The sequence below is a fragment of the Chaetodon trifascialis genome, chromosome 17, assembly GCF_039877785.1.
Source record: "Chaetodon trifascialis isolate fChaTrf1 chromosome 17, fChaTrf1.hap1, whole genome shotgun sequence".
NCBI lineage: Eukaryota > Metazoa > Chordata > Actinopteri > Chaetodontiformes > Chaetodontidae > Chaetodon > Chaetodon trifascialis.
The window spans coordinates 23988525-24014262 of NC_092072.1; the positions used below are offsets into that span (position 1 = coordinate 23988525).

The 25738-nt window shown below is 42.0% G+C and overlaps 1 protein-coding gene across 1 annotated transcript in view; it reads right to left on the bottom strand.

Moving 5' to 3' along the window:
* Positions 1–861: 861 nt before the first annotated feature.
* Positions 862–25738, bottom strand: part of sh3bp5lb (SH3-binding domain protein 5-like, b) — a 30393-nt gene continuing 5516 nt past the window's right edge. Inside the window, exons 4-6 of the mRNA XM_070984628.1 lie at positions 16510–16671; positions 9011–9184; positions 862–4234 (exon numbers count right to left, since the gene is read on the bottom strand). Of these exons, the coding sequence (XP_070840729.1) occupies positions 3623–4234; positions 9011–9184; positions 16510–16671 (948 nt within the window). The 3' untranslated portion in view covers positions 862–3622. The remainder of the gene's footprint in view (positions 4235–9010; positions 9185–16509; positions 16672–25738) is intronic.

The window sequence follows — 25738 nt, forward strand, 5'->3', positions numbered from 1 at the left end:
AACGGCCAGACACCTACAAGGAACAAATATCCTTGCAAGCAGAATATGACCTCATCCTGTCACAGTTTACGACTGAGCTTTTACTTTGTTCAAGATCATGATTTTATGAACAGGGAGATAAAATTAGCAAACTTTTGGCTCATCGGTTGCGACAAATTTCTGCATCTCAATTGATCCCTTGAATTGAAACTGGTACAGGAATAACATTAGAACCTGCAGAAATTAATAGCACTTTTAGGGACTTTTATAAATTGTTATACTCATCTGATTTCTTGCATGCTCCTCCAGACCTGCCCTCCTTCTTTGATAAAACTGATGCACCTACTCTAGATCAGAATGTGGCAGAGGATTTGGAACGTCCTGTGACTGCAAGCAAACTTGCAGAAGCAGTTAAATCTCTTCAAAGTGGTAAAAGCCCTGCCCCAGATGGCTTTCCAGACAATTTTTATAAATTATTCTGGAAGCAACTGGCCCCACACCTGCTAGAGATGTTTACTGAGTCTTTCAATTTGGGTATACTCCCCTGTACCTTAAACCAGGCTTGCATCCTGCTGCTCTTGAAGAAGGGTAAGAACCCTCTACAATGTGGTTCATACCGGCCTATTAGTCTACTTAATGTTGACTTTAAATTTCTGTCCAAAGTGCTGGCCAGTCGCTTAAAACCTGTTCTTCCCTTGATTGTATCTTTGGACCAAACGGGTTTATTCATAACTGGCACTCCTTTTTCAATCTAAGGGGGTTATTTAATGTGGTCTATAATCCTTCTCCATCCGCGCTGCCTGAAGCCTTGGTCACGTTGGACACGGAGAAGGTGTTTAGAGTGGAGTGGAAGTATTTTTTTTTTTTAATTATTTTGAGAAAATTTGGTTTTGGGGAAAAAATTTGTCTCATGGGTTAGATTATTATACGTGTCTCCACTGGCCTCTGTTAGAACAAATGGCATAAATTCTGAATATTTTCACTTGTGCCGCTCTACGAGGCAGGGGTGCCCATTGAGTCCCCTCTTATTTGCCCTTGTGATGGAGCCTTTGTCAATTGCTCTACGATTCAATCCTGATATCCGCGGTATAACGAGATATGGGGTAGAGCTGAAAGTAGCCATGTACACCGATGATCTTTTGCTGCTTTTATCCGATATAGCACGCTCCTTTCCTGCAGCCCTTTCAGTGCTGGACGCTTTAGTAAAGTTTTGGGATATAAGCTAAATTTTAACAAAAGTGAATTATTCGCTGTTAACAAGGAGGCAAGAGAGTACTCACTTAAACAGTTTCCACTTAAGGTCGCTAACTCTGGTTTCGTTTATCTTGGAGTGTATATAGCTGACACACTGACTAATCTCTATAAGAAAAACTTTCTATCTCTGCTTAAGCAAATTAAATCTGACTTTGAACATTGATCCCTCCTAAATCTCTCTGTTGCTGCTAGGATTAATACAGTCAAAATGAACATTTTTCTGTGTTTTCTCTATCTGTTTCAGTGTATTCCAATTTTTCTCCCTCTCTCATTTTTTCGTAAACAGTCTTGTCCTGGATTTTATTTGGAACAAAAAGACTCCCAGGCTGAGCCGTCAAGTATTACAAAGACCCAAGGCTTCAGGTGGAATGGCATTGCCAAACTTTTTGTATTATCACTGGGCGACAACTGTTAGAAACTTGAATTATTGGGTTTGGTGTGAAGATATTGAGGTTCTTCCATCGTGGCTGGTTATGGAAGCAACGTCTGCTTATCTGGAATCTTTGAAAGCCTTATTATACTCACCCCTTCATTCTTTTACTTCTGGTTATACTAAAAATGTGATTGTGGCCTCCTGTCTTAAAACTTGGGTTCAATTTAGACGCCATTTTGGCCTGCATATACTGTCTGTTGGGGCTCCTTTATCAGCTAACCACAACTTCCCTCCATCTTTACTGGACAATACCTTTATTATATCTGCTAGGCTGGGCATAAAAACCATTAGAGACATGTATGTTGACACCATTTTTACATCTTTTCAACTACTAGCTGATAAATTTTCGCTCCCTAAGAGACGATTTTTTTAGGTACCTCTTAGGTAGCTCTTAACTGGGCCCATACCGCATTCCCAGAATTCCCGGCTCTCCCCAATCCATCAAATTCTGAGGTGTTCCTGAGACCTCTTGTCTCATTGAGAGGGACGATCTCAATAACATATTCAAATATTTATGACCTCTGCCCGCAACTCTTAAAGCGGTCTAGGAGACAGGTTTAGATATGACGATTTTAGATGAGGAATGGGTAGAAATCCAGAGGAGAGTACATAAATCTTCAATTTGTGCCAGACACAGATTTATGCAATGCCGGATTCTGCATTGAGCTCACTATGCCAAAGCACAGCTTGCAAAAATGTTTGATACAGTGTCTTCTTTGTGTGACCAATGCCATCAGACAATAGCAAGTTACGTGCACATGTTTTGGACGGATATTTTTGTTATATTATCCAAGGTCATTGGGAAAGATATCACCCCTAATGCTCTGACCGCTCAGTTTGGTGTGTGGCCTCTTCCATTTGTTCCGTCTCCTGTTAAAAAAGACTTAGTATTTACAACCCTACTGGCCAGGAGGTTAATACTGTTGAGATGGAAATCCATACTCCCACCCACCTATATGCACTGGGTTTAAGAGGTGCTTTATTTATTATGAGACTGACCCTGTCTGGTCTTGGAGCTCTTTTTTGTCTTATGTTAACAACACAAATTGCCAGATCTCTTTGGACTGAAATGAGATTTACAACAGTGTACCTATGCATGAGGTGATTACTTGTTTCTGTGTCTCTTTTCCTATTTTATTTTAATTTTCTCTCAACTTACTACTTTACTTAATTCATTTATTTATTCTTTTTGTTGTTTTCTTTACTATGTAACTTCTCATCTTCTGCTTTTTCTGTCTGGATGGGGTAGGTGCCAGGGATGGGGGGTTGAGTCTTGTTGCTATGCTCTGTTAAATTGACATCTGTAACACTAAACCTGTGAACCACTGTGCTTAATGACTTGCCCTTGGATATTGCCCCCAATTTATTTGAAACCCCTTTTAGTGAATCAAATGTTATTATAACTGAGAGAAATGAGGGCCAAAGCTACAAAAATAAAACAGAAGTTACAACAAACTGGAATTACATTACTACATTGATAACATGTCAGCACAAATGGTGTGCAAGGACATAAAAAACAGCTGAAAGAATTAAGCACTAGCATGTGTTTGCATTATTTCTAAATTGCTCATCTGTACCTGATCAGTTTTCCTCAGCCTGTTTGTTTCAGGCACTTTCTTTGACATTTTAGTGTCTGAAGCAACAGATTGGATTACATACTGGAAAGTACAAGTGTAAGGGAAGGTCAGTGCTCTGTGCAGGACTGCCCTCTGTTTATTGCTGTCACGAAGAGATTCATTAGCGTCCGATGTATCTGCCAACCCTCCCTGCTATTCCTAACTGTGTGCACTGTGTCAGTCATTGTCAGCCTCTCCATTTCACATTCTGGCCAGCTTCTCTACCATACTTCAGTCAGGGTACTTTCTGTCTCTCCTCATATTTCCTCTCTGATCCCTCATCATATGCTCACCATGATCTTCACTCGTAATCACTGAATCAAGCCGCTTCCTCCTGCTATCAAAGACTAACACTTCTATGATGCTGCTTGATGAAGCTCTCTTGCTTCTCTTTTCTAACTGCTCCCTTCTCCTGGTGGGCACTCTCCTGCTGGGATTTGTTGGTCACCACCCTGTTGACTGGCCTCTCACTGGGCTTCCTGTCACAGTCCCACTCCTCACCCAGTAAACTCCCAGCATCACTCAGGTCACCCAGGTGCTCCACTGAGTCACACTTCTCCAGGTCAGAGGCGATGGTCTGCAAGCTGATGACTGACGTGCCATCTAAACAGGCCTGGTCCACCTCCAGCCGCTCCCTCTGGCCCCAGCCACTCTCTCTGTGCCTCTCTACCCACAACCTGGTTTTTTCACCATTTGCCCAGTCACTCTCTATCCCGCCGACTCCCATGCAGCCACTGACTTGAATCCCGACGACAGCTCTGAGCTCAGCCTCTGCACCTACAGGGGAGCTCCGACCTCCACAGACAGCAGGACCCCCCCTGTTGTCCCTGATTCGCCCCCTCTGTGCATGAATCTGCTCGCTGATCTGCTCCAAGTTCCGCAGCGCCACAGAGTAACATGTTTTTACTTTGGCCACCTTCTCTTCCAGCTGTATGACTTTAGCCTTATGTTCCTGAAAAACAGTTAACCAGTTAGCAAGGCTCACAGTGACACATTCAAATTTCTTCAGACTGACACTCAATGGAGTTGCTTTTTAAGATGGTCACTTTTACTTTGAATAATATTCAAGCAATCCACTCAGCAAACATGACTATAAACCTTTATCACCATCACCAACTCTATCATCCTATTGTCAACATCCAGCTAAATTCACAATTAGTGACCACTTTTTACAGCCTAGTCATTTAAAAGTCATTTTTAGACTGTATTAATTAAATTCAATTCAATTCAATATTCCTTTATTAGTCCCACGAGGGGAAATTCCAATATACAGCAGCATCAATGAAGTGTATAAAGTATTAGAAGTGCAATGCAAATTCAAAACAAGTATATATACAAGAGTGGGATAAAAGAATAACGTCATCCTAAGAAATTGTAGATAGTATTTACAGATTGTTATGCACTGATTATTGTACATTATTGCATTATGGCACAGGTTATTGCACAGATTGTAAACATATTATTGTACTGATTACTTGGAGCAGTTTCTGTTGTATAGTCTGACAGCTGCAGGAAGGGATGACCTGCGATACCGCTCTTTCACACACTTTGGATGTAGCATCCTGTCAATGATGGAGCTCCTCAGTGCAGTGAGTGTGTGTTGGAGGGGGTGGGAGTCATTGTCTGTCATGGAGGACAGCTTGGCTGTCATCCTCCTCTCCCCCACCTCCTCCACCTGTTCCAGAGGGCATCCCAGGACAAAGCTGGCCTTTCTGATGAGTTTGTCCAGCCTCTTCCTGTCAGCTGCTGTGATGCTGCTCCCCCAGCAGACTACTCCGTATAATAGGGCAGAGGCCACAACAGAGTCATAGAAGGTCTTCAGGAGTGCCCCCCGCACCCCAAAAGACCTCAGCCTCCTGAGCAGATAGAGTCTGCTCTGTCTTTTTTTATAAAGTGCAGTGGTGTTATGAGTCCAGTCCAGCTTGTTGTTCAGGTTTGTTGTTTATAAGATGTGACCATCTCAATGTCCCTTTCCTGGATGTTCACTGGTGATGGGGGAGAGTGCGGGCGGCGGCGGAAGTCCACAACCAGCTCCTTGGTTTTATCCGCATTAATCAGCAGGTGGTTCTGCTGACACCAGTCCACAAAATCCTGAATTTTGTGGACTGGTCATCAGAGAGTCATCTCTGAGAGAGTCATCAGAGAACTTCTGCAGGTGGCAGGTGGGTGACAGGTGGGAAAAGTCAGCTGTGTAGAGGGTGAAGAGGAACGGTGCCAGTACCGTGGGTAAGGACCAGCCGCTCCAGGGCCTTCATGAGGTGTGATGTTAGTGCCACCGGCCTGTAGCAGCTAGGGTCCTTGGGGTGTGGGGTCTTTGGCACAGGTACCACGCAGGACATCTTCCAGAGTCGCGGCACCTTTCCCAGTCTCAGACTCAGGTTGAACAGATGTCCAATGATCCCGCTCAGCTGATCAGAGCAGGATCTGAGGAGTCTGGGACTGAGGCCATCCGGTCCTGCAGCCTTCCTGGTCTTTAACCTCCTCAGCTGATTTCTCACCTGGAGAGGTGTGAGAGACAAGTTGGATCATGGGGGCTGAGTGTCTTGTGAAGTGGATGGGGGGCTGGGAGGAACAGTGGGGGGTGGCGTTGGAGGTGGTGAGCTGAATACTGTGGGGGGGGGGTACTTGGGCAGAGTGCTGGCAGAACAAAGGAGGGCTGCTGCAGTGCTGGTACAGCTGGGGAAGGGGCAGACGTTTCCTCAAACCTGCAGAAGTAGCTGTTCAGCTCATCTGCCCACTTTGAATCCCCAGCTGCCAGAGAGTTTGGCTTCTGGTGGCCTGAAATGGTTTTCAGGCCTCTCCAGACTCCCCTGGTGTTGTTCTCCTGCAGCTGTTCCTCCATTCTCCTCCTGTATCTGTCCTTCCCCTCCCTGATTTTCCTTCCGAGCTCCCTCTGAACAGTTTTCAGCTCCTCTTAGTTTCCTGACTTGAAGGCCCTCTTCTTCTCCTTTAAGAGAGCCTTACAGTCACCGTACAGTCCTGGTGGGTACAGTGGTCTCCACACAAAAGATTATATAGTCCGTGATGCTGTCTGTCAAGCTGTCGATGTCCTCCTCATGAGAGTCACTGAATATATCCCACACGGTTGTCTTGAAGCAGTCTTTCAGAGCCTCCTCAGCCTCCACAGACCACCTCTTCACAATGCGGCACACAGGTGGTTGCCTGTTAACAAGGGGCTTGTAGACAGGCAGGAGATGAACCAGGTTGTGATCAGCTCTTCCCAGAGGAGGGAGGGGTGATGATTCGTATGCCTCCTTGGTGTTGGCATAGAATAAGTCCAGTGTGTTATTGTCTCTGGTGGCACATGGAACATACTGGATGAATTTGGGCAGAGTGGAGGACAGAGAGGCATGATTAAAATCCCCAGAGATCAACAAGAGGGCCTGTGGTTTCTGCGTCGGCAGCCTGCTGATCACGGAGTTGATGACATCACAGGCTGCTTCGGCGTTAGCGGAGGGAGGAATATACACAGCCACCACTATGGCGTGTGAGATCTCCCGCGGCAGATAATATGGCCTCAGACTAACAGCCAACAGCTCAATGTCCGGGCAGCAGTGCTGCTCTTTGATAGTGATGTGCCTGGAGTTACACCATCTATCGTTCACAAACACTGCCAGCCCTCCTCCTTTCCTCTTGCTGCTCTTCTCTGTCCTCCTCCTCCTTATCTCACGGGGGACATCAGGTCGCTCCTCTGGCTGCACAGCTGTGTTACGCAGGGCCAGCAGCTGATCCCTACCATAAACAATGGGAGCCATTGTCTGTCATGGACCCACAGACGCGGCAAAAGTTGCACAGGTTGTAAAGGTGGTCTCAAAGTAGCGCCAGAGTTGCCGTGTTTAGCGTCTCTGATGTGCCAGATATTTAAAAACACGTTAAACTAAAAGAATAAAAAAAAAGACACAAGAAAAACAGAAAGATAAGAAAAACTCCTAAGAGTCTAGCGAGATGCTGTAAAAGGCTGCCGCTTGTACAGCGCCGGAAGTATAGATTATAGTATTATATAGTATTAATTGATTTTGTAACCACTTGGAGGCACTGGAACAAGCTATAAACAAAACATTCACGTCACCATATAAAGTTTCTATGGTGAACTTGTTAGTAAACAGACACATAATAAAATTAGCAACCAGGCCTGGCGGGCCACCAGGCCAAGGAGACCCCTGCCAGGCCAAAAAAAAAAAAAAAAAATCAATATGCCAAAAATAAGCCACCTATCCATTCATTCATACATCAATAATCATTAACATTTAGGAGCACCTCTGTGCAGCGCAACGTGAGTCAACCTGCTTGGTTGCCTAGTAACGATGCAAGTACCGCTGCTAAGAGCGCGGGCATATTTTAAGGGATGTTTAAGGTTTGTAGCTAGCCAACTATGGCGCCACCGAAGAAAAGAAAAAATATCGCTAAAATACCCCTACGTTTACACGTAGCAGGGTATTTTGGAAAACGGATATTTTGGCCCCTCCGTTTTCAAAAATGACATTGTGCACACAACATCGTTTTCAAAAATGTCGTTTACATGAAGCTGGATAAACACACATCATAACTATGCCAAACCTATGGGCGCGAGTGTAAACATAGGTCCTCACATGACGTTAAGTATTCAGTCGCATGTTGTGACGTTTTGGAACCAACGCCGTTTAACCCTGTATACGCGACGACAAATAGCCGGCGTTTTCAGAAATCTCCACTTTGGCCGGAGTTTTTAAAAAAAAGTTTTCCATGAAAAAAACTCAGTTTGCGTGTAAACGAGAGGCCAAACCGGGGTCTTATACCCCATTTACACTATAATACAATATATATATATATACACACACAGCTAAACACAGAACATCTGGCTGGGATCCCGAATGGCTTAAAAAAAACATAAATACAGCGCTTGGTTGGACCACACTCCCCATGGTAAAATTCCAATTTGTTGTTTAGCTTATATTTTTGTTCTGATTGAGCTTCTTTTTTTTTTTTGGTAAGCAATAATGATGAAAATAACACAGACAATAGGCTAGTTTTCCCACTAGAACAACTAAAGGGTCATTTTCCCCAGGCACTGTCAAATGAATGTAACTCTGTTATAATAAAACGAATAAAAAAAACTTCTATGTTTAATGTTTGTTAAATGTTTAAATTATGTATAACTGATAGAATCCCAATAATGTGTAGGAAATTCCCCTACCACAAAGCCTTGGTGAAGTTCTTCTCTAAACCAAGAAAAATCAAGTGCAGCACAGAACAATGCACACTGTGTGGTTGAAGTGCTAATGTGTAATCAAGCATGTTCCATTTGTATGCAATAAATGCACCTTATTAAGTCACCCTCTCCTTGTGATCTTGAATACAGTCTGGGTGAACAAAAGTTTGAATGCAAATATAATTCTGCAGAATTGCAAACTGCTTGCTGTGCCACCTGACTTAATCCAGCTGCACCAATACACCATCCCACACGTCTCGTCTATTTAGGGTTTTTTCAGTGGGTGCCGCTGGGCCTGAAAAAAAATTCTAGGGGAAACACTGCATGCTATAAGGGTAAGATTACGCCATAAAATGACGGTATTTTGCCATTCTCAGGCTCTCCTCTTTATTTAAAAGCCAACATTAGGAGCAGTTTGTTGTCAGGAAACAACATCTAATAAAAACCAGCTGTGTCAGCTGATTGCATCCATTAAGCTAATTATGTAATAGGCCAATTTAGCTTGGAAGACAAAAGGATACATATCACTATGATACACACCTCCAGAATATGATTGAACTGAGCCTTGAGTTCAAAGTAAGGTTTAGATTTGAGGATGACCTTCTTCAGGGTTTTCTGGAGGGTCTGGACTCGAGCCTCGGCATCTTGGCAGAGCTGTGTGACTCGTTGGTGCTCCCGCTCACTGCAGAGGCGCTCCTCCTCTGCCTCATTCACCTGACCAGCACAGGAAATATGACTGAGAGCAGCTCATAAATCACATATACCCCACCGTGTCTCTGATAAGTAAGTGGACACATATTCAAAACGCCTTTTTCACAACAGATATTTTGACTTGTCATAGTAGGAGCACAGGTCTTACTAATTACATTAATTAGAAATTTAAATTGATTTAATTCTATTCTCTGTGTCCCAGTAAGCCATATCAGTGCGACACTGAGCCAGGATGTACAATACCAAGACCCTCTTTTCCCTGCTTTTTTACATTCATCAAAACCAATTCACTTAACTGGCAATTATTTTAAGTTGCATATTGCATTTGAGTGGATAATAAACAACTGAATGTTTTGGCATATGGTGCACTGGAGTGACAGCTTGAAAAAAGTGCTCGTTTTCTGTTTATTGAAACTAGAATTGGCTTTGGATTAAGAATAAATGCAGAATAAAAGTGTGACACCAAGAATTAGAATCAGTGAATGCAATGTGCAATGCAATATCTCTCAGGCCTGTATCAGGAATGTCATAGCTAGTTAAAGGCTAAAGTGAAGAGATAAGGTTTTATCTTTAAAAAAAAAAATAAAAAAAAAAAATTCAGCAAGCTGGTTTCCCTGATATCTATAGGCAGTGTGCTCCAGAGCTTTGGGGTGTAATTGACAAATGCTGCAACCACGATTTTCTTCACTGTTGCTGGAAACCTTGGCATGGTGGTAACACTGTTGTCTCACAGTTAGAAGGTCCCAGGATCAATTCCTGCTGTGGGCGCCGGGGGCGTGTCCTCCACCATGCCTTTGGTGCCTGCTGCTCAAGGAAAAAAGGGGCCTTTCTGTGTGGAGTCAAAGAATTGTTGGTCCCAATATTTAGCCAGCGATTAACATCTTGCCAAAGTTGCAATGTGACCAAACAAGGGAAAAATAAGTGTTCTGTAGTTTTATGACAAAATGCACAAGGATCTACTTCAAAATTGAATATTTTCCTGCAAGTTTCAGCAGCAGGAAAAACATTATTTACAATTTGAAACTGAATTTCTTTCACTTTGGATGAAAATGACCATTTATGATATGATTCATGATAAGCATGGTAAAGAGGAGAGTGTAGACTCTAACATAGCACTACCCGTGTGAAAGTAGCGTACATGGCAGCAATGAACAGACCTAGTTCTTCAGTAGTTCAACCGAACATGTTCGAACCTGAATCGGATCTTGACGAGGGAGGGGAGGCTCCTACAGAACCTCAGGCTCAGAGTATTCAGCTGGACACTTCTGAATGGTTAGTCAAAAAAATGTCTTACCAGAAGTAACTAGAAGCTAGCAGTTAGCCTTGCATCTTTCTCAATAGCAAAACACACACTACAACACGCAAGAGTTCACACTAATCTACAAAAAAACAACAACACACAGCTAATTATTTGTATACTTACATGTCCTTCATCTGCAGATATTCTGCACAAAGTTGGAAGTGACCCCTCATTTAGAAAAAGTCTCCCGGCTAATCCTGCCTTGTATTAACCAAGGTTGGAGAAACAGTCACCCTCAAAGTGGTTAGCACACACCAACAGTTTTTTGCCAACTATAGTGGGGACGTTGCCTTCAAAAATGAATTCAATCCACACCGCTCTTCTGTCCTCTGCGGCTGGGAGCCGATGGAGTGATCCGTGCTCATCTTTACAGCCAACAACAGAACACTTCACGTAGCACCTCGACATGATGATTCCTAAACCGTTGCTTTCAATAACAAAATGGCGGATCTCTGAGAAGGTAGCGTTGTATCTGGTGGGTGGAGAGACGCTGTACATATGCTCTGATGGGAGGGGGATGGGGAGGGGGTGAGTGGTGGGTGGGAATATTCAAAGATGCCAGCCAATGACGTCATTGGCTATGCCAAATTTGACTGCCACATCTGGAAACTGCAGGCAGGGTACTTTCAGAAATCCGTATCTCATTCAAAAAAGCATGGATGGTCTTATTTAACAGTTTGTATGTGTGTGGCAGCACCAGAGACTGAAACTAACAACCCAAATCCCAGAAAAAGTGAGTGTGGGACCTTTAAGTTAGGATATTTTTTATCATGTACTGTTAGGGAAGTAGGATAGCTCTACAAATTTGATTAAACTCTCTTTAGTAGCATTTTAAATTAAACTTTACTACAAATGAATTAAATTTCAATAAATGGCCATATTCATCCATCAGATCAGAAACATATAAAACTTTTCTATCGTACCATTCTTGTTAAAATAAAGTCTTCCTGTTAATAGTAATGCTTCTATTCCACAAGGTGGAGCCATGCAGTGTGAAGTTGTGAGCGAACGTCATTTTCCAGTAATGCAATATTTGTTTATGGAAGTCAGACAATTTGTTTGGCAGTTTGGTTATTTCAAAGTCACATGTCAACAAAAATTCTAACCCTCCAACATTTTTGAATAAACCATATAGAATCAGGTTGTGCCAAATAAGCTTTTATCCAGTTCACCCTGAATACTCAAATCATGGATTCAAATTCAGCAGATTTTAAACCATTATTATGACAGTCTTTAACCATCACAGACTTTTTAAGGTAGTGGGTCTTATTTTTCCATATGAAAATGACAGAATTTACTTTTTTAATCATTTGAGGAGAAACATGAAGAGATTGACAAGGATATACTAGTTTTGATATGCCTTCTGCTTGTCAATAAGATTCTACCAAGAATTGAGAGATCTCTCATTAGCAATGATTAAGAGATTTTTTTCATACTGTCTATTTTCCCTTCTATGTTTATTTGTTCTCTTTTATTTCTATCTTTAAACATTGTTAAACCTAGGTATTAAGTTTTAAGTTTTAACGGGAATGGAGCTAATATTTGTCTCAGCACAAGGATGAAGATATAATAATTCACATTTTTTCAGGTTTAAGCACAGACCAGAGGCTCTAGAGAAGACTGATATTGTTAAGATCCTGGCTTCCTGTCTCTCCCTGTGTGTCTCCTCTCCCTTTTCCCTGTGTGTGTGTCTGTCTGTCTACCCCTGGATCCGTGGCTGGGCAGCCCCTCACCTGCTGCCAGCTCCTCCCACTGCAACTCACCTGCATTCACTCTCCCTGATCAGGGAGAGTATTTAAGGCTTGGATCTGCTCCTCTCCTTTGCTGGATTATTCCTCATTCCCATGTCGAGTTCTGGTTGTTTGGTCCGTAAGTATGAGTCTCTTTGTCTTCCTCTCTTGTTATCAAAAGTCATTATTTTGTCCTTTGTTTTTTCCAGCCTCTTACGTGCTGTGTTTTTCTTTTCAGTGCCTGTCTGCCGCTTCCACGCGTGCCTCGTGCCATGCCCGCTTCGTCGGTGCTCCCTTAGTTCATCCACTCCGTTTGAGTGCGTCTTTTGTTTTCTTCGTCCTCCACTCCGTTTGAGTGCGTCTTTTGTTTTCTTCGTCCTCCACTCCGTTTGAGTGCGCCTTTTGTTTGTTTATCATTCCGCTCGTTGAGCGTGTTTTCTGTTCTTCATTTTGTTAATAAATTTATTCCTGGTTTTACACAATCCCTGCCTCTGGTTTCTGCATCTCTGGGTCCTAATACTCGGCGGCTGTATAGCCTTAACAGATATTATATCTAAGGCTTTTCCAATTATAGATTTGTCCCTTAAGATTACTGTGTCTCCGCAAATTGACTAATTCAATATTCATAATCGAAAATGGTTATTCCTTTAATTTGAGGGTGATTTACAATTAAATATGCCAGCATTTGTGTACATAAAATAAATAATTTTGGCGAAACTGGACAGCCTTGTCTGATTCCACGTAAGATCTTAATATTTGGTGTCATTCCAGGGTTGAGGGAGATATAACTATAAATATCATTATAAAACATTTTAATAACCTTGCAAAACCCTTCACCAAATCCAAGTTTTTTGAGCACTGTAAGCACAAAGTCACGCTCCACAGTGTCAATTTCTTTGAAAAAAATCTATGAATAAAACAACACTATCTGATTGAATGAGTGATTGGTAATCAGTCATATCCAGAATCAGTTGAATATTGTTGTGAATATATCTTCTTTTAATAAAGGCTGATTGATATTCCTCAACAAGTACATGCTTAAGTCGATTAGCATATACTAAAGCAAGTAGTTTATAGCCATTGCATAGTAAGGTTATTGGTCTCAGCTGTCTAGCATCAGCAAGTCCTTTTGGGGTTTTGGTAACAAGGTTATCAAACCTGTTTTCATAGTAGGGGACAAAAATCTTTCTGAACGCAATCTAAAATAGCTATATATAATAACTTTTTCATATCCTCCCGAAAGTGTTTTAAGAATTCAGATTTTAATCCATCAATTGCTGGTGATTTTCCATTTTTTATTTTGTTTTAATGCATTCTCAGTTTTTAAGTATATCAGTTTGTGTTCTACATCCAGTTTTTTGATGTCTTCATTGATACTTTCAAATAAACTGTCACAGTCAGACTTATTAAATTTTGATTTATAAAAGTTACAATAAAATAGCAAAATTTCATCCTAGACCAATTTCTGATCTATTATAATATCTTTGGTCATGAGCTTACTGATTTTTCTCTTGGTCAGTCTTTGTTTTTCAAGTCCAAAAGAATATGCTGAACTTTTTTCACCCTGTTCAATCCATCTTGCTCTTGGTATAATATAAGCTCCATTTGCTTTAACTGTGCACATTTCATCTAACTGAGACTGCAATGACTGTAATTCTGAAATGTTTTCTATGGATAATTGTGAATTACTTGCTATTGAGTTGATTTTATCTATCAGATCCTTTTCTTTGTGTTTTCGAAACTGTGACAATGTTTTACCTGTGTCACTTACTATCTGTTTGATCTTCAACTTAAACCATTTGCATTTACTGATATCATTCATGTCCAACTTTTCAGCCTCCAAGATAAGAGACTTCGCCTTATCATGAAATCCATCATTCTGTAAATAATCATTTATAAATTTTCCAGATATTAGGAAAAATCTGATTTTGCTTAGATGTTAATAAGTTTAGACTAATCATGGAATGGTCTGTGAGCAGAGAGGCTGAAATAATCTGAATCTGAAATATCGTTACACAGCTCACATGAAATCAGCCAGTAATCTGGTCTTGAACATTGACCGTTTCCTGCAGAGTCAAACCAGGTATACTGAACACATGTTGGATTTGAAGTTCTCTAATAATCAATTAAATTAATTATTGTACACAGATTCAGTATAATGTCGCTATATATAGGTTGAGGATTTCTGTGAGGCAATCTATCTAAACATGAATCAGGGGCTACAGCATGGTCTTCTCCCAAAATCACTTTGTCTGAAGTATATGTTGTTTTTCAATTATTTATAAGTTGACTTAATTTTGCATACAAGTCTCTATGAATTGCTAGTAAAGCAGTATCTTCTTTATGATCAATTATACTACCTGGAAATCTATTGAATAATATCATGACCCCTGCTGAGTATGATGTTCCATGTGCAAAGAAGGGATAATGTCCCCATTGAATGATTGGCAAATTGGATGATTATAGGTCTGGGCATCTTGTTGGTAGCTGCATCCTTCCTCTTCTCAAGCGGTACACTGTGCCCACTGACTCACAAAGTTTCTCAACTGACAGCAGAATTACTTGTGTAAGGATTCTGATCACAGTCTCTCTTGTGTCCTCTTTTTCTTTTTCAGGACCCATTAATCTGAGATCCCACCTTCTTTTATACCTGGCTTGCTCCAAACACATCTGCTTCAGTGAGCCGTTTTCTTTTTTCAGCAGAAAAGGAATCAAATCTTTCGGCAGGCTCCTTGCTCTGAATACATTGCTTACAATGGCATTTTCAGTATCTTTTGGAACTGTAAAGGCCACTCACTGGTTGCAGTCAGCTCTGTGCTAATCTACTTCATGCTCTTGGCATGTAATACCAAAACAAAAATGCACAGATAACCAGGGACCTAACATCCCCTCCCCACCACCACCACTATCACAATCAAGGAGTAAAAACTGCCATGCTGAACAAACATCATCACTCAGGTGTCTGTTAGAAATGAGACAGACCCCTTGATGAGTTTAGCCATGTCTCTGAATTATTGCGCAGCAGTTCGTCATCTCCCATTTTGATGACAGCTGAAGCTGCGCTTCTGCCTCCGGTCACACTGCCTCTGCTTGGATCTCTGTCGGCCTAAGCTGCTAGGTGAGTCCGCTGCACCGTAGGCCCCTGGGTCTTGCTGGCGAAGCGCTCCGAGGCTACATCAACACACCAGTGGATGTATCTACGAAGCCGAAGTCACTGCATGATCAGAATTCCAACAAGAGTTGGCGATCATATAATATTGTGCTCAGATTTCCGACTGATTTTGCCATGCTAGGTGGCATATTTTGATCGTAACTGTTACAAGCCTGTGCAGCCGCAGCTGAACAGGGCACCACCATCTTGGTTGGATATCTAGCAGAAGCCAATGAGGTCATTATTTGTCTCATTTTCCCTGCCGTTTCCACCAAAACTGGTGAAAGTCTGTCCACTGGTTTCAAAGAACACATTTTTGGTGTTTGTGGTACCCTTGATAGGTCAGGTTCAAAATGCTTTGGTGGACCTATTCCCGAACAATGCCTGAAGATATATACTGAGATTTATAGTAATTGGACAAATTAACGAGTTATGGCCATTTTCCCACTAAGCCCTGCCCTTTGCAAAGTTTATGAAGCACCCATGTTGTTTGACCGATCTTGCTCATTTATACATGAAATGCATAACTCAGTTCTATTCATATTACTGATTTTCAAAAATGGCAAAATGGCAGAAAAACAATCATTACAGATATTTATGGTTCAAGAGGGTTTTTTTGTAGAGCACAATGACCGGGGCTTGTGAGTCCAATTTCAAGTCAACTGAACTGGACTTGCAGTGTGAGGGATGCAGCCTATTCAAGATTGAATTTTGGCTTTTGTGACAGCACCACCATCTGGCCGATTGAGCTCATATTTCTTGGAAAGCACTTGCATAATTTCTTGTTAGTTTTTGAGTTTCTAGCTACTTCCAGCTCATGGCGATTTCAGCCACAGCATAAGATAACAACAACAACTAAATCATAATAATAATAATAATAAACTGCAAAACTGCACAAAAATGTACCATCCCTGAAATGTATATCACACTGTCTTGCTAATTTTCAAAAAAAATTCTGTTTTATTACATTTTAACGAAACAGAACCCAGAAGATCCAATTTCACTTGGACTTGCCTGTAATTGCAATTGTGCGGTAAGCATCTGACCAATGAGGTCTAAGCCTGTATTTCTTGCTAACAAGTCTCCGTGTTAGCTGACATCCCCTATTGTAAATAATGGGTCAAGTTGGTAGAAGTTGCATGTGTACCTTGGAAGTGGCGTGGTTGAGCATCTCTTGCCAGGTTGCGTCCATGGCATTTCTGTCTGCCAAGAGGCCCTGCTCTGCCACATACACCATCTCTCTGGCAGCAGCATGCATGGACACAGCCCTTTCATATCTCAGAGCTGCCTTCTGGGTCTCCTGTTGGGCCTGGGGGTACAGATAATAGCATCTAAAAAAAACATTGTAACCAATCACAAAATCTACTGCAACAATAAAAAAGGGTTCACTCATTAAAGGCTACAAGCAGACTGGAGCTGGTCCTTTCACCAACAGGCTTTCACAGAGAGCCTCTATCCAAACTGTTGATTTACTTACTTAAAGAATGTTTTCAATACATCAAAATGTACAAAAATGCCATATTTGTGTCCTGGTGCAGTTCAAGGCACTTTACTGGTTGCATTTCTCCACTAAAATGAATCCTAATGTTGATTCCATGTGTGGCTGGTGCAGATTGCTTTCTGCCCTCCTTGCTCATATTTTTGAAACATTATAAATTGTCAAATTTTTGGAACACTGTGGATCACCAATACAACTTGATCCTCTAATTGTAATTCGGTGTCTCTGACCCCGACCAATACGTGTTACATGTTATTTCAAAATCACACGGGGGTTCAGATGTCATCGGGGAGGTAGGTGAAGCAACTGTGAACCATGGTGACAGAATCATTGTGTGTGATACTGGTAGTCTTGTGTAGCAAAAAAATAAATAAACAAATAAATAGAGAGAGAGAGAGAGAGAGAAAGAGAGAGAGAGAGAGAGAGAGAGAGAGAGAGAGAGAGAGAGAGAGAGAGAGAGAGAGAAAATACTCTGGATACATTCTCTGGTGGCATGGAGAGGACAGCATGGGCAATGAACCTTTCTCCTGTTTCATTGTCACAACTGAAAGCAGAAACCTCATTATAGAGACCACTAACGTGTGACGTGAGATGTGAAGGGAAGTTCATCAGGAGAAACTCTGTCCAGAGGCAACTCTGCTGTTGTCCAGGAGTAGCATTTGTTCATCAACACAATAAACATTTTGACATAATTCTTCTGACTGATGTGGTAGCACCAGGAATACAATATTTTTGACACAATCTGGATAACATGTGATTGCGACTACTGTCCCATCCCTTCATGTATAATATGTCAAAGAATTATGTTTGACATATTTCGTGTCTTCTGGCATTGTTGACCTGCTCAATTGTCCACCAAGTCTCAATACATTGTTATCCAGAACAGGGTTGAGATCATGAATGTGGCTGGTCCTTTTCACATGTACTCCCTTATTGGGTGGCACGGTTGCTTGGTGGCAACACTGTCGCCTCACAGCTAGAAGGTCCCAGGTTCGATTCTTGCTGTGGGCGCCGGGGATGTGTCCTCCACCATGCCCTCGGTGTCTCCTGTTTGACGAAAGGGGCCTTTCTGTGTGGAGTTTGCATGTTCTCCCCGTGTTCACCTGGGGTATCCTCCATAAAATATACCCTCACTAAAAACATGCAAGGAGATCACTCCTCCTCCTTACTGAAAAAATAGTAAAGCACATTATTATTTCTTGACATAATAATCAAGAAATAATAATGTGCTTTACTATTTTTTCAGTTTTTTGTAAATCTGTAAACTTGAAAATTCATGGATAACAATAATTATATTTTAGCATTAAAAATATCATTTCAGTTAAAGAGCTTATACATATTGGTGTATTAACCATTACAGAAACATAAAAGATGATTTTGGTAATTACCAATGCTGTTAATTTAGGGCAGCTGTGGCATAAACCTTACATTAGGTGGTGGTCTAATAAATTTGTTTTGTGTGTGTGTGTGTGTGTGTGTGTGTGTGTGTGTGTGTGTGTGTGTGTGTGTGTGTGTGTGTGTGTGTGTATTAGTGAGACCACAGAACCACAGAACAAACACATTCTCATAGCAGGCAAACTCTCCTTTGTAATTTTTCTTCTCTGCAAAGATACTTTCTTTTTTTCTTGGATGAGGCTGTGACAAAGACCTCCTGACATCTTTGCTAACTGAAAGACTGTCTTTTATGTCTCCAAATGCTGTGTGTTGCAATCTTGTCTTTCAATGAACTCCACTATATCCATAAAGGCAGCTGTGTGATTGTATTTTTCTTGCAAATCACAGGCTGCAGTTCTCCATTTACTCCTCAGTCAGAAGGACAACTTCCTTATGATGACAAGCATATTAGTAGGCATGTCAAGCTTGTTCACGTGGTGAAACTCTTCCATTGTGTCAGAGCATCCACTTAGAAAGAGAGCATTTGCCTGTAGAGCCTTTGTGTCATCTGGTTTTATTAATGACCATAAAAGAGCTTTCTCCATGTAGGCTGTGGCAATTTTACAGCAGGAAAAATAAGTATTGAACGCGTCAACATTTTTGTCAGTAAACATATATCTAAAGGGGCTATTGAAATGACTTTTTCACCAGATGTCAGTAACAACCCAAGTAATCCACAAATACAGAGAAATAAAAAAAATCAAAACAAATAAGTCCATAAATTAAGTTATGCAAAATAAAGTGGAATGACACAGGCAAAAGTATTGAACACGTGAAAAAGAGGAGATGCAAAAAGGCATGGAAAGCCAAGGAACCAGCTGAAATCTGTCAGTATTAAGAATGCATTCCTGCCCCCATCAGTGCAAATTAATATCAGCTGGTTTAGTCCTCATTGATAGCCTATAAAAAGCTTTCTCATTACCAAGGTGTCACACAAGAAACATCTCATGATGGGTAAAAGCAAAGAGCTCTCCCAAGACCTTCACAACCTCATTGTTTCAAAACAGTGATGGCATTGGCAACAGATGAATTTCTAAACTTCTGAACGTTTCAGTGAGCACCATTGGGGCCATTATCCAGAAGTGGAAAGAACATCAATTCATCTTAAACCGGCCACAATCAGGTGCTCCTCACAAGAGGATAGAGGAGTCAAAAGAATAATCCAAAGAGTTGTCCAAGAGCCAAGGACCAATTGTGGAAAGCTTAAGAAAGACTTGGAGTCAGCAGGTATACTTGTTTTAAACAACCACAATGGCCTCTATGCACGCTCACCAAGCAACACTGCACTACTAAAGAAAAACATGTTGAAACTCGTTTGAAGTTTGCTGCACAACATTTGGACAAGCCCATGAAATACTGGGAGAATATAGTCTGGTCAGATGAGACCAAAATTTTACTTTTTAGATCATTTATCAATTAGTCACAGCACACACCATGTATGGAGGAGAAATGGCACTGCACATCACCCCCAACACCACACCAACAGAGAAGTTTGGAGGTGGGAACATCATGGTGTGGGGTTGTTTTTCAGCACATGGTACTGGCAGACTTCATATAATTGAAGGAAGAATGAATGGAGAAATGTAGAGAGATATTCTTAATAATAATCTGCTGCCATCCACAAGGATGCTGAAGCTGAAGCGAGGGTGGACATTGCAGCAAGACAATGATCCCAACACAAGCCAAGGAAACTCTCAATTGGTTTCAAAGAAACAAAACAAAGCTGCTAAAGTGGCCCAGTCAATCACCCAACTTAAATCAGATTCGAAAATGTATGGAAAGAACTGAAGATTAGAGTTCCTAGAAGAGACCCCTGGACCCTTCAAGATTTAAAGAGAGTTTGTGTGGAAGAATGAGCCAAAATCACACCTGAGCAATGAATGCGACTAGTTTCTTCATACAGGAGGCATCTTGAAGCTTTCATTACCAACCAAGGCCTTTCTACCAAGTATTAAATCATTTTCAATTTGTATGTTCAATACTTCTTGCCTGTGTCATTCCACTTTATTTCACATAACTTAATTTATGGACTTGTTTGTTTTGATTTCTTTGTATTTGTGGATTTGAGGGTTGTTACTGACATCTGGTGAAAAAGTCATTTCAATAGCCCCTTTAGAAGTGTATTTACTGACAAAAATGTTGACACCTTACATATTTTCCCCACTGTATGTTCATGTGTAGGCAACTTCTCACAGGTTGCCTTGGCTGTTCTCTTGTGTGTTGTTCAAGAAAATTTTAAGTTATTTGATTTTACTTTTCCGTAAGCAAGAGCCCATTGCCCTGTACTCAGTTACTTTCGCCGTCAGAAGGTCGGTGGTTCAATCCCTGGCCTCGGCAGTCCACATGCCAAAGTATCCTTGGGCAAAATACTGAACCCCAAAACTGCCCCCGATGCTGCGCCATCCGTTTGTGAGTGGATAACACTCATAATGAGCAAATGGCTTAGCTGCGCTGACTGTGTGCACCAACGGGTGAATGCAGACTTGAGTTGTAAAAGCGCTTTGAGTGGTTTTCAGACTAAAAAATGCTATACAAATACAGTCTATTTACATTTGAAAGCACACCTGGATTTCTGATACACGGCTAGAGTGTCAAGGGAGCTATTTCCACTCTGTCTGAGGTTGTTACTATGTTAGGAGCATTTGTCCATGTGTATGCATGTCTTTGATCTACTTTACTGTGAGGTGTTTTCTTTCCCTGTTGTCCTTTTTCAAAATATGATTCCATGCCATCAGACCTCTTGGATAAGTTGCTTCGAACAATGGATCCCTTTGAGGCGGCTTCTAGTACCTTCACTTTGGCCTTAGCAGCAGAAATGTTTGCTTCCAACTCCAGTTGCTCCATTTCATCCTGAGCTGCTCCTCCTGCTCTTCCAGTGCATGTTTATCTTTAAGCAGTTTTGTTGTACCATGAAAGCAGCCATTTCAGCCTCAGCTTCTGTACATGCAGATGAAGTACTGGAAGTTCTGAAGCGTGAGTCAAAAGAACTTTGCTTGCTCCTCTTGCTTCCAACATTTGACACACTGTCACTTGGCTGAATTTCATTCTGTATGTCAGATGCTGCTTGAGTACATGTCCAGGAAAAAGGAATCTCATATTAAGCATCAGTGTGTGAAGTTTTCTCCTTTAGCTCCACTGGTGTGTCCTCAGGTAAAGTGAGAGAGATGTCTAAATACAGTGGGGGAAATTATTGTTTGATCCCCTGCTGATTTTGTAAGTTTACCCCCTCACAAAGAAATGGATGGTCTATAACTTTTATGGTAGGTTTACTGCAACAGAAAGAGACAGAATATCAACAAAAAATCCAGAAAAAACACATCGTATAAAGGTTATAAATTAATCTGCATTTGATCAAGTGAAATAAGTATTTGATCCTCAAGCAAAACATGACTTAGTACTTGGTGGAGAAACCCTTGCTGGCAAGCACCAAGATCAGACGCTTCTTGTAGTTGGTCACCAGGTTTGCACACATCTCGGGAGGGATTTTGGTCCAATCGTCTTTACAGATCCTCTCCAAATTCTTAAGGTTCTGAGGATGTCGCTTGGCAACTCGAAGTTTCAGCTCCCTCCACAGATTTTCTATGGGATTAAGTTCTGGAAATAGGCTAGGCCAGTCCATGACCTTAATGTTCTTCTTCTTTAGCCACTCCTTTGTTGCCTTGCCTGTATGTTTTGGGTCATTGTCATGCTGGAAGACACATCTACGACCCATCTTCAGTGTTCTTGCTGAGGGAAGGAGGTTCACCTCCAAGATTCTACGGTACATGGCCCCGTTCATTGGCCCTTCAATGCAGTGAAGTCTTCCTGTACCCTTCGCAGAGAAACAGCCCCAAAGCATGATGTTACCCCCTTCATGCTTGACAGTGGAGATGGTGTTCTTGGGGTCACACTCAGCATTTTTCTGCCTCCAAACATGGCAAGTCGAGTTGATGCCAAAGAGCTCAATTTTGGTCTCATCTGACCACAGCATATTCTCCCAAGCCTTATCTGAATCATTCATTGTGCTTATGCCAAGATGGCACCGTGGACGGCTGTCTCGGTGTGTTGGTGTGCGTTGTTTTGTTTTATTTTGTGTTTCAAGTCTGTTTTTTGCGAGACAGAGAAGAGCTCATGAACATCAGGGTAACAACACCAGAGGATTTATTTCCTAATTTTCTGCTCCCAATACTGGAAATTTTGGACATCCTGGTTAAAGGTGCGCTCACCTTTGCTCACGCAGCAAAATGGCGGAGGACAGGAAAACAGGCCAGTGCGCTTGTTTGTCTTTGCCAGGGCGGACTGTACACAGTGATACCGGGAATATTTCTCTCTAAAGTGTGTTCACTGCCAAATAAACGAGGAATTGCAACTGCTACCAACAGTCTGGATGAGTACACGGAGGCTGTGACGTCCTACATCAGCTTCTGTGAGGACTGCTGTGTTCTATCACGCACCAGGGTGAGTTACAACAATGACAAACCCTGGTTCACAGCCAAACTCAGACAGCTAAGGTTAGCAAAGGATTCAAAGAGGTGAAGTACAAGTTTAGCAAGGCGGTGAAAGAGGCTAAATGACTGTAATCTGAGAAGCTCCAACACCAGTTCTCAGATAACGACTCTGCGTCTGTCTGGAAAGGGCTCAGACAGATCCAAAACTACAGGCCTAAAGCCCCCCACTCCATCAACGACCAACGCCTAACCAACGACCTGAATGAGTTCTACTGCCACTTTGAAAGACAAAGGGACAGTCCAGCAACCATCCCTGACAACACCTCTCAACAGCTCCAGCTCCAGTCACCTCCACCAATGGCCACCTTAAAGGTACCCCCCTCCCCACCCACTTCAGTGACGACTCTTTTCATCCATGAGAGAGACGTCAACAAACTGTTCAGGAGACAGAACCCCTAGAAAGCAGCTGGACCGGATTCTGTCTTTCCATCCGCCTTGAAGCACTGTGCTGATCAGCTGTCTCCAGTGTTCACAGACACAGAGACATGCCACGTGCCAGCCTGCTTCAAGTCTTCAACCATCATCCCTGTTCCCAAGAAGCCAAGGACCACAGGACTTAACGTCTTCACCCTGACCTCTGTGGTCATGAAGTCCTTTGAGCGCCTTGTGCTCTCACACCTCAAGGACATCACTTCCTGGACCCCCTGCAGTTTGCCTACAGAGCCAACAGGTATGTAGACGATGTAGTCAACCTGGCCCTCCACTTCATCCTCCAGCACCTGGACTCCACAGGAACCTATGCCAGGATCCTGTTTGTGGATTTCAGCTCTGCTTTTAACACCATCATCTGGTGACCTGGTACAACCAGAACAACATAGAGCTCAAAGCTCTAAAGACAGTGGAGATGGTTGTGGACTACAGGAAGAACTCAGCCTCACCTGCCATCACCCTCTGTGACTCCACTATTGACACTGTGGAGTCTTTCCACTTTCTGTTCGAGACCCCCCCTCTGGCAGGAGGCTGCGGTCCATCAGGATCGAAAACCTCACGCCACAAGAACTGTTTTTTCCCCGTCTGCAGTCAGCCTTACCAACAAGGCCCGGAACCCCCCCGACACTCTTCACACTCCACCTCTGCCTCTACTTGTCACATTGACATTGCCATATTTCTAGAAGATTTTTCATGCACCAACTTCACAAACAATATACCAGGAACAAATTCCTGGTATGTGTAAAATCGTACTTGGCAATAAAGCTTTTTCTGATTCTGATTGTGATTCTGATTCAAGTGTTCATTGGCAAACCTCAGATGGGACTGTACATGTGCCTTCTTCTGTGGGATCTTGTGGGCACTGCAGGATCTCAATCCTTTACGGCAAAGTGTGTTACCAATGGTTTTCTTGGTGACTGTGGTCCAAGCTGCCTTCAGATCATTTACAAGCTCCTCCCATGCAGTTCTGAGCTGATTCCTCACCGTTCTCATGATCATCCTTCCCCCACGAGGTAAGATCTTGCATGAAGCTCCAGAGTGAGGGTGATTGATGTTTATTTTGTAATTCCTCCATTTTTGAATAATCACAACAATGGTCTCTTTCTTACCAAGCTTCTTGCTGATGGTCTTGTAGCCCATTCCAGCCATGTGCAGATCTACAATTTTGTCCCTGATATCCTTTGGCAGCTCTTTGGTCTTGCCCATGGTGGTGGAGAGGTTTGAATGGAAGAGATTGATTCTGTGACAGGTGTCTTTTATACTAGATTCGGACAACTTTCTTAAAGTGACAGAACTAATTTGTGTGCCCCTTTGGTACTGAACTGGTCTGTGGGGGTCAGAATTTTTGCTGGTTGGTAGGAGATCAAATAATTATTTCAAACGATCAAACGCAAGCTTTATATATTGTGTTTTTTCAGGATTTTTTGTTGATATTCTGCCTCACTCTGTTAAAATACACCTACCATAAAAATACAGTGTTCATTTGTTTGTAAGGGGGCAAACTTACAAAGTCAACAGGGGATCAAACAATTATTTGCCCCACTGTATGCAGCAATTGTGAAATCAGCAGCAACATGACCTGTATGCTAAAAGCGCTTTCCGATTTATAAAAAGCCATTGTTTCACATCAGCCATGAAATCTGTGTTACCTTTTGTTATGCCTTTGGATAAGTCAGCCTTGATCGCCTGTTCTTCTTTGGGAAGCAATACAATGACTGACTTAAATAGTGATTTTGCATTTTCACACAGGTGAATGCTTCTTTCCAGTTTGAACAGTTTCCACATTTTCATCCTTTTTCATTAGCTTAATTTCATTTGTGAGCCCTTTAATTTTTCTCACCACAGGAAACCAAGCATGCACAAACACAAACTAAATCCAACCATCCCCAATGGACAAGCAGCAGTATCTCTACTGTGAACTGCGTTCAAACATACAACAAATACACAGGATGAATTAACAGACACAAGCCTACCGCGTCTGATGTCTGTGATGAGTGACTGTCAACAAGTGAGTTTCCACCACAGCAGCAGTCAATTGTGGCAAGCCCATGTCAGCAAACAGTCCAAATTTTTCAATGATGTCCATCAAATCCAGAAGTCCAGCGATCCATGACATTCATGCTAACTAAACAATTACATTGTTGACTAAATAAAGCAACTACGACCAATGAAAGTCACTGTGTGGGTCAATAGTCAGCTGAGTAGTGTGACGCATTTGTAAAAATCCATGCTTCAGTCCAGATGTGTTGTAAACAGTTTATTTAAAAGAAAGAGCATAACAAGGATGCAATTTAAAGCTATATACAATGAAATGGAGCCTGCAGTGACATGAAATGAGTGCGGTGACGATGACGGTCAACAGAAAATATCAGATCCCTCCTCACCATGAATGTCTGCCTGCCGCCATACTTATGAACAGCTCAAGTAATGTGAAACCACACCCATGTAGCAATTACCAGAAGTGTCATTGACTTTTTGGTCACTAACACTGGTAGGAGTAGCTAACACAATTAATCATCCATATAAAT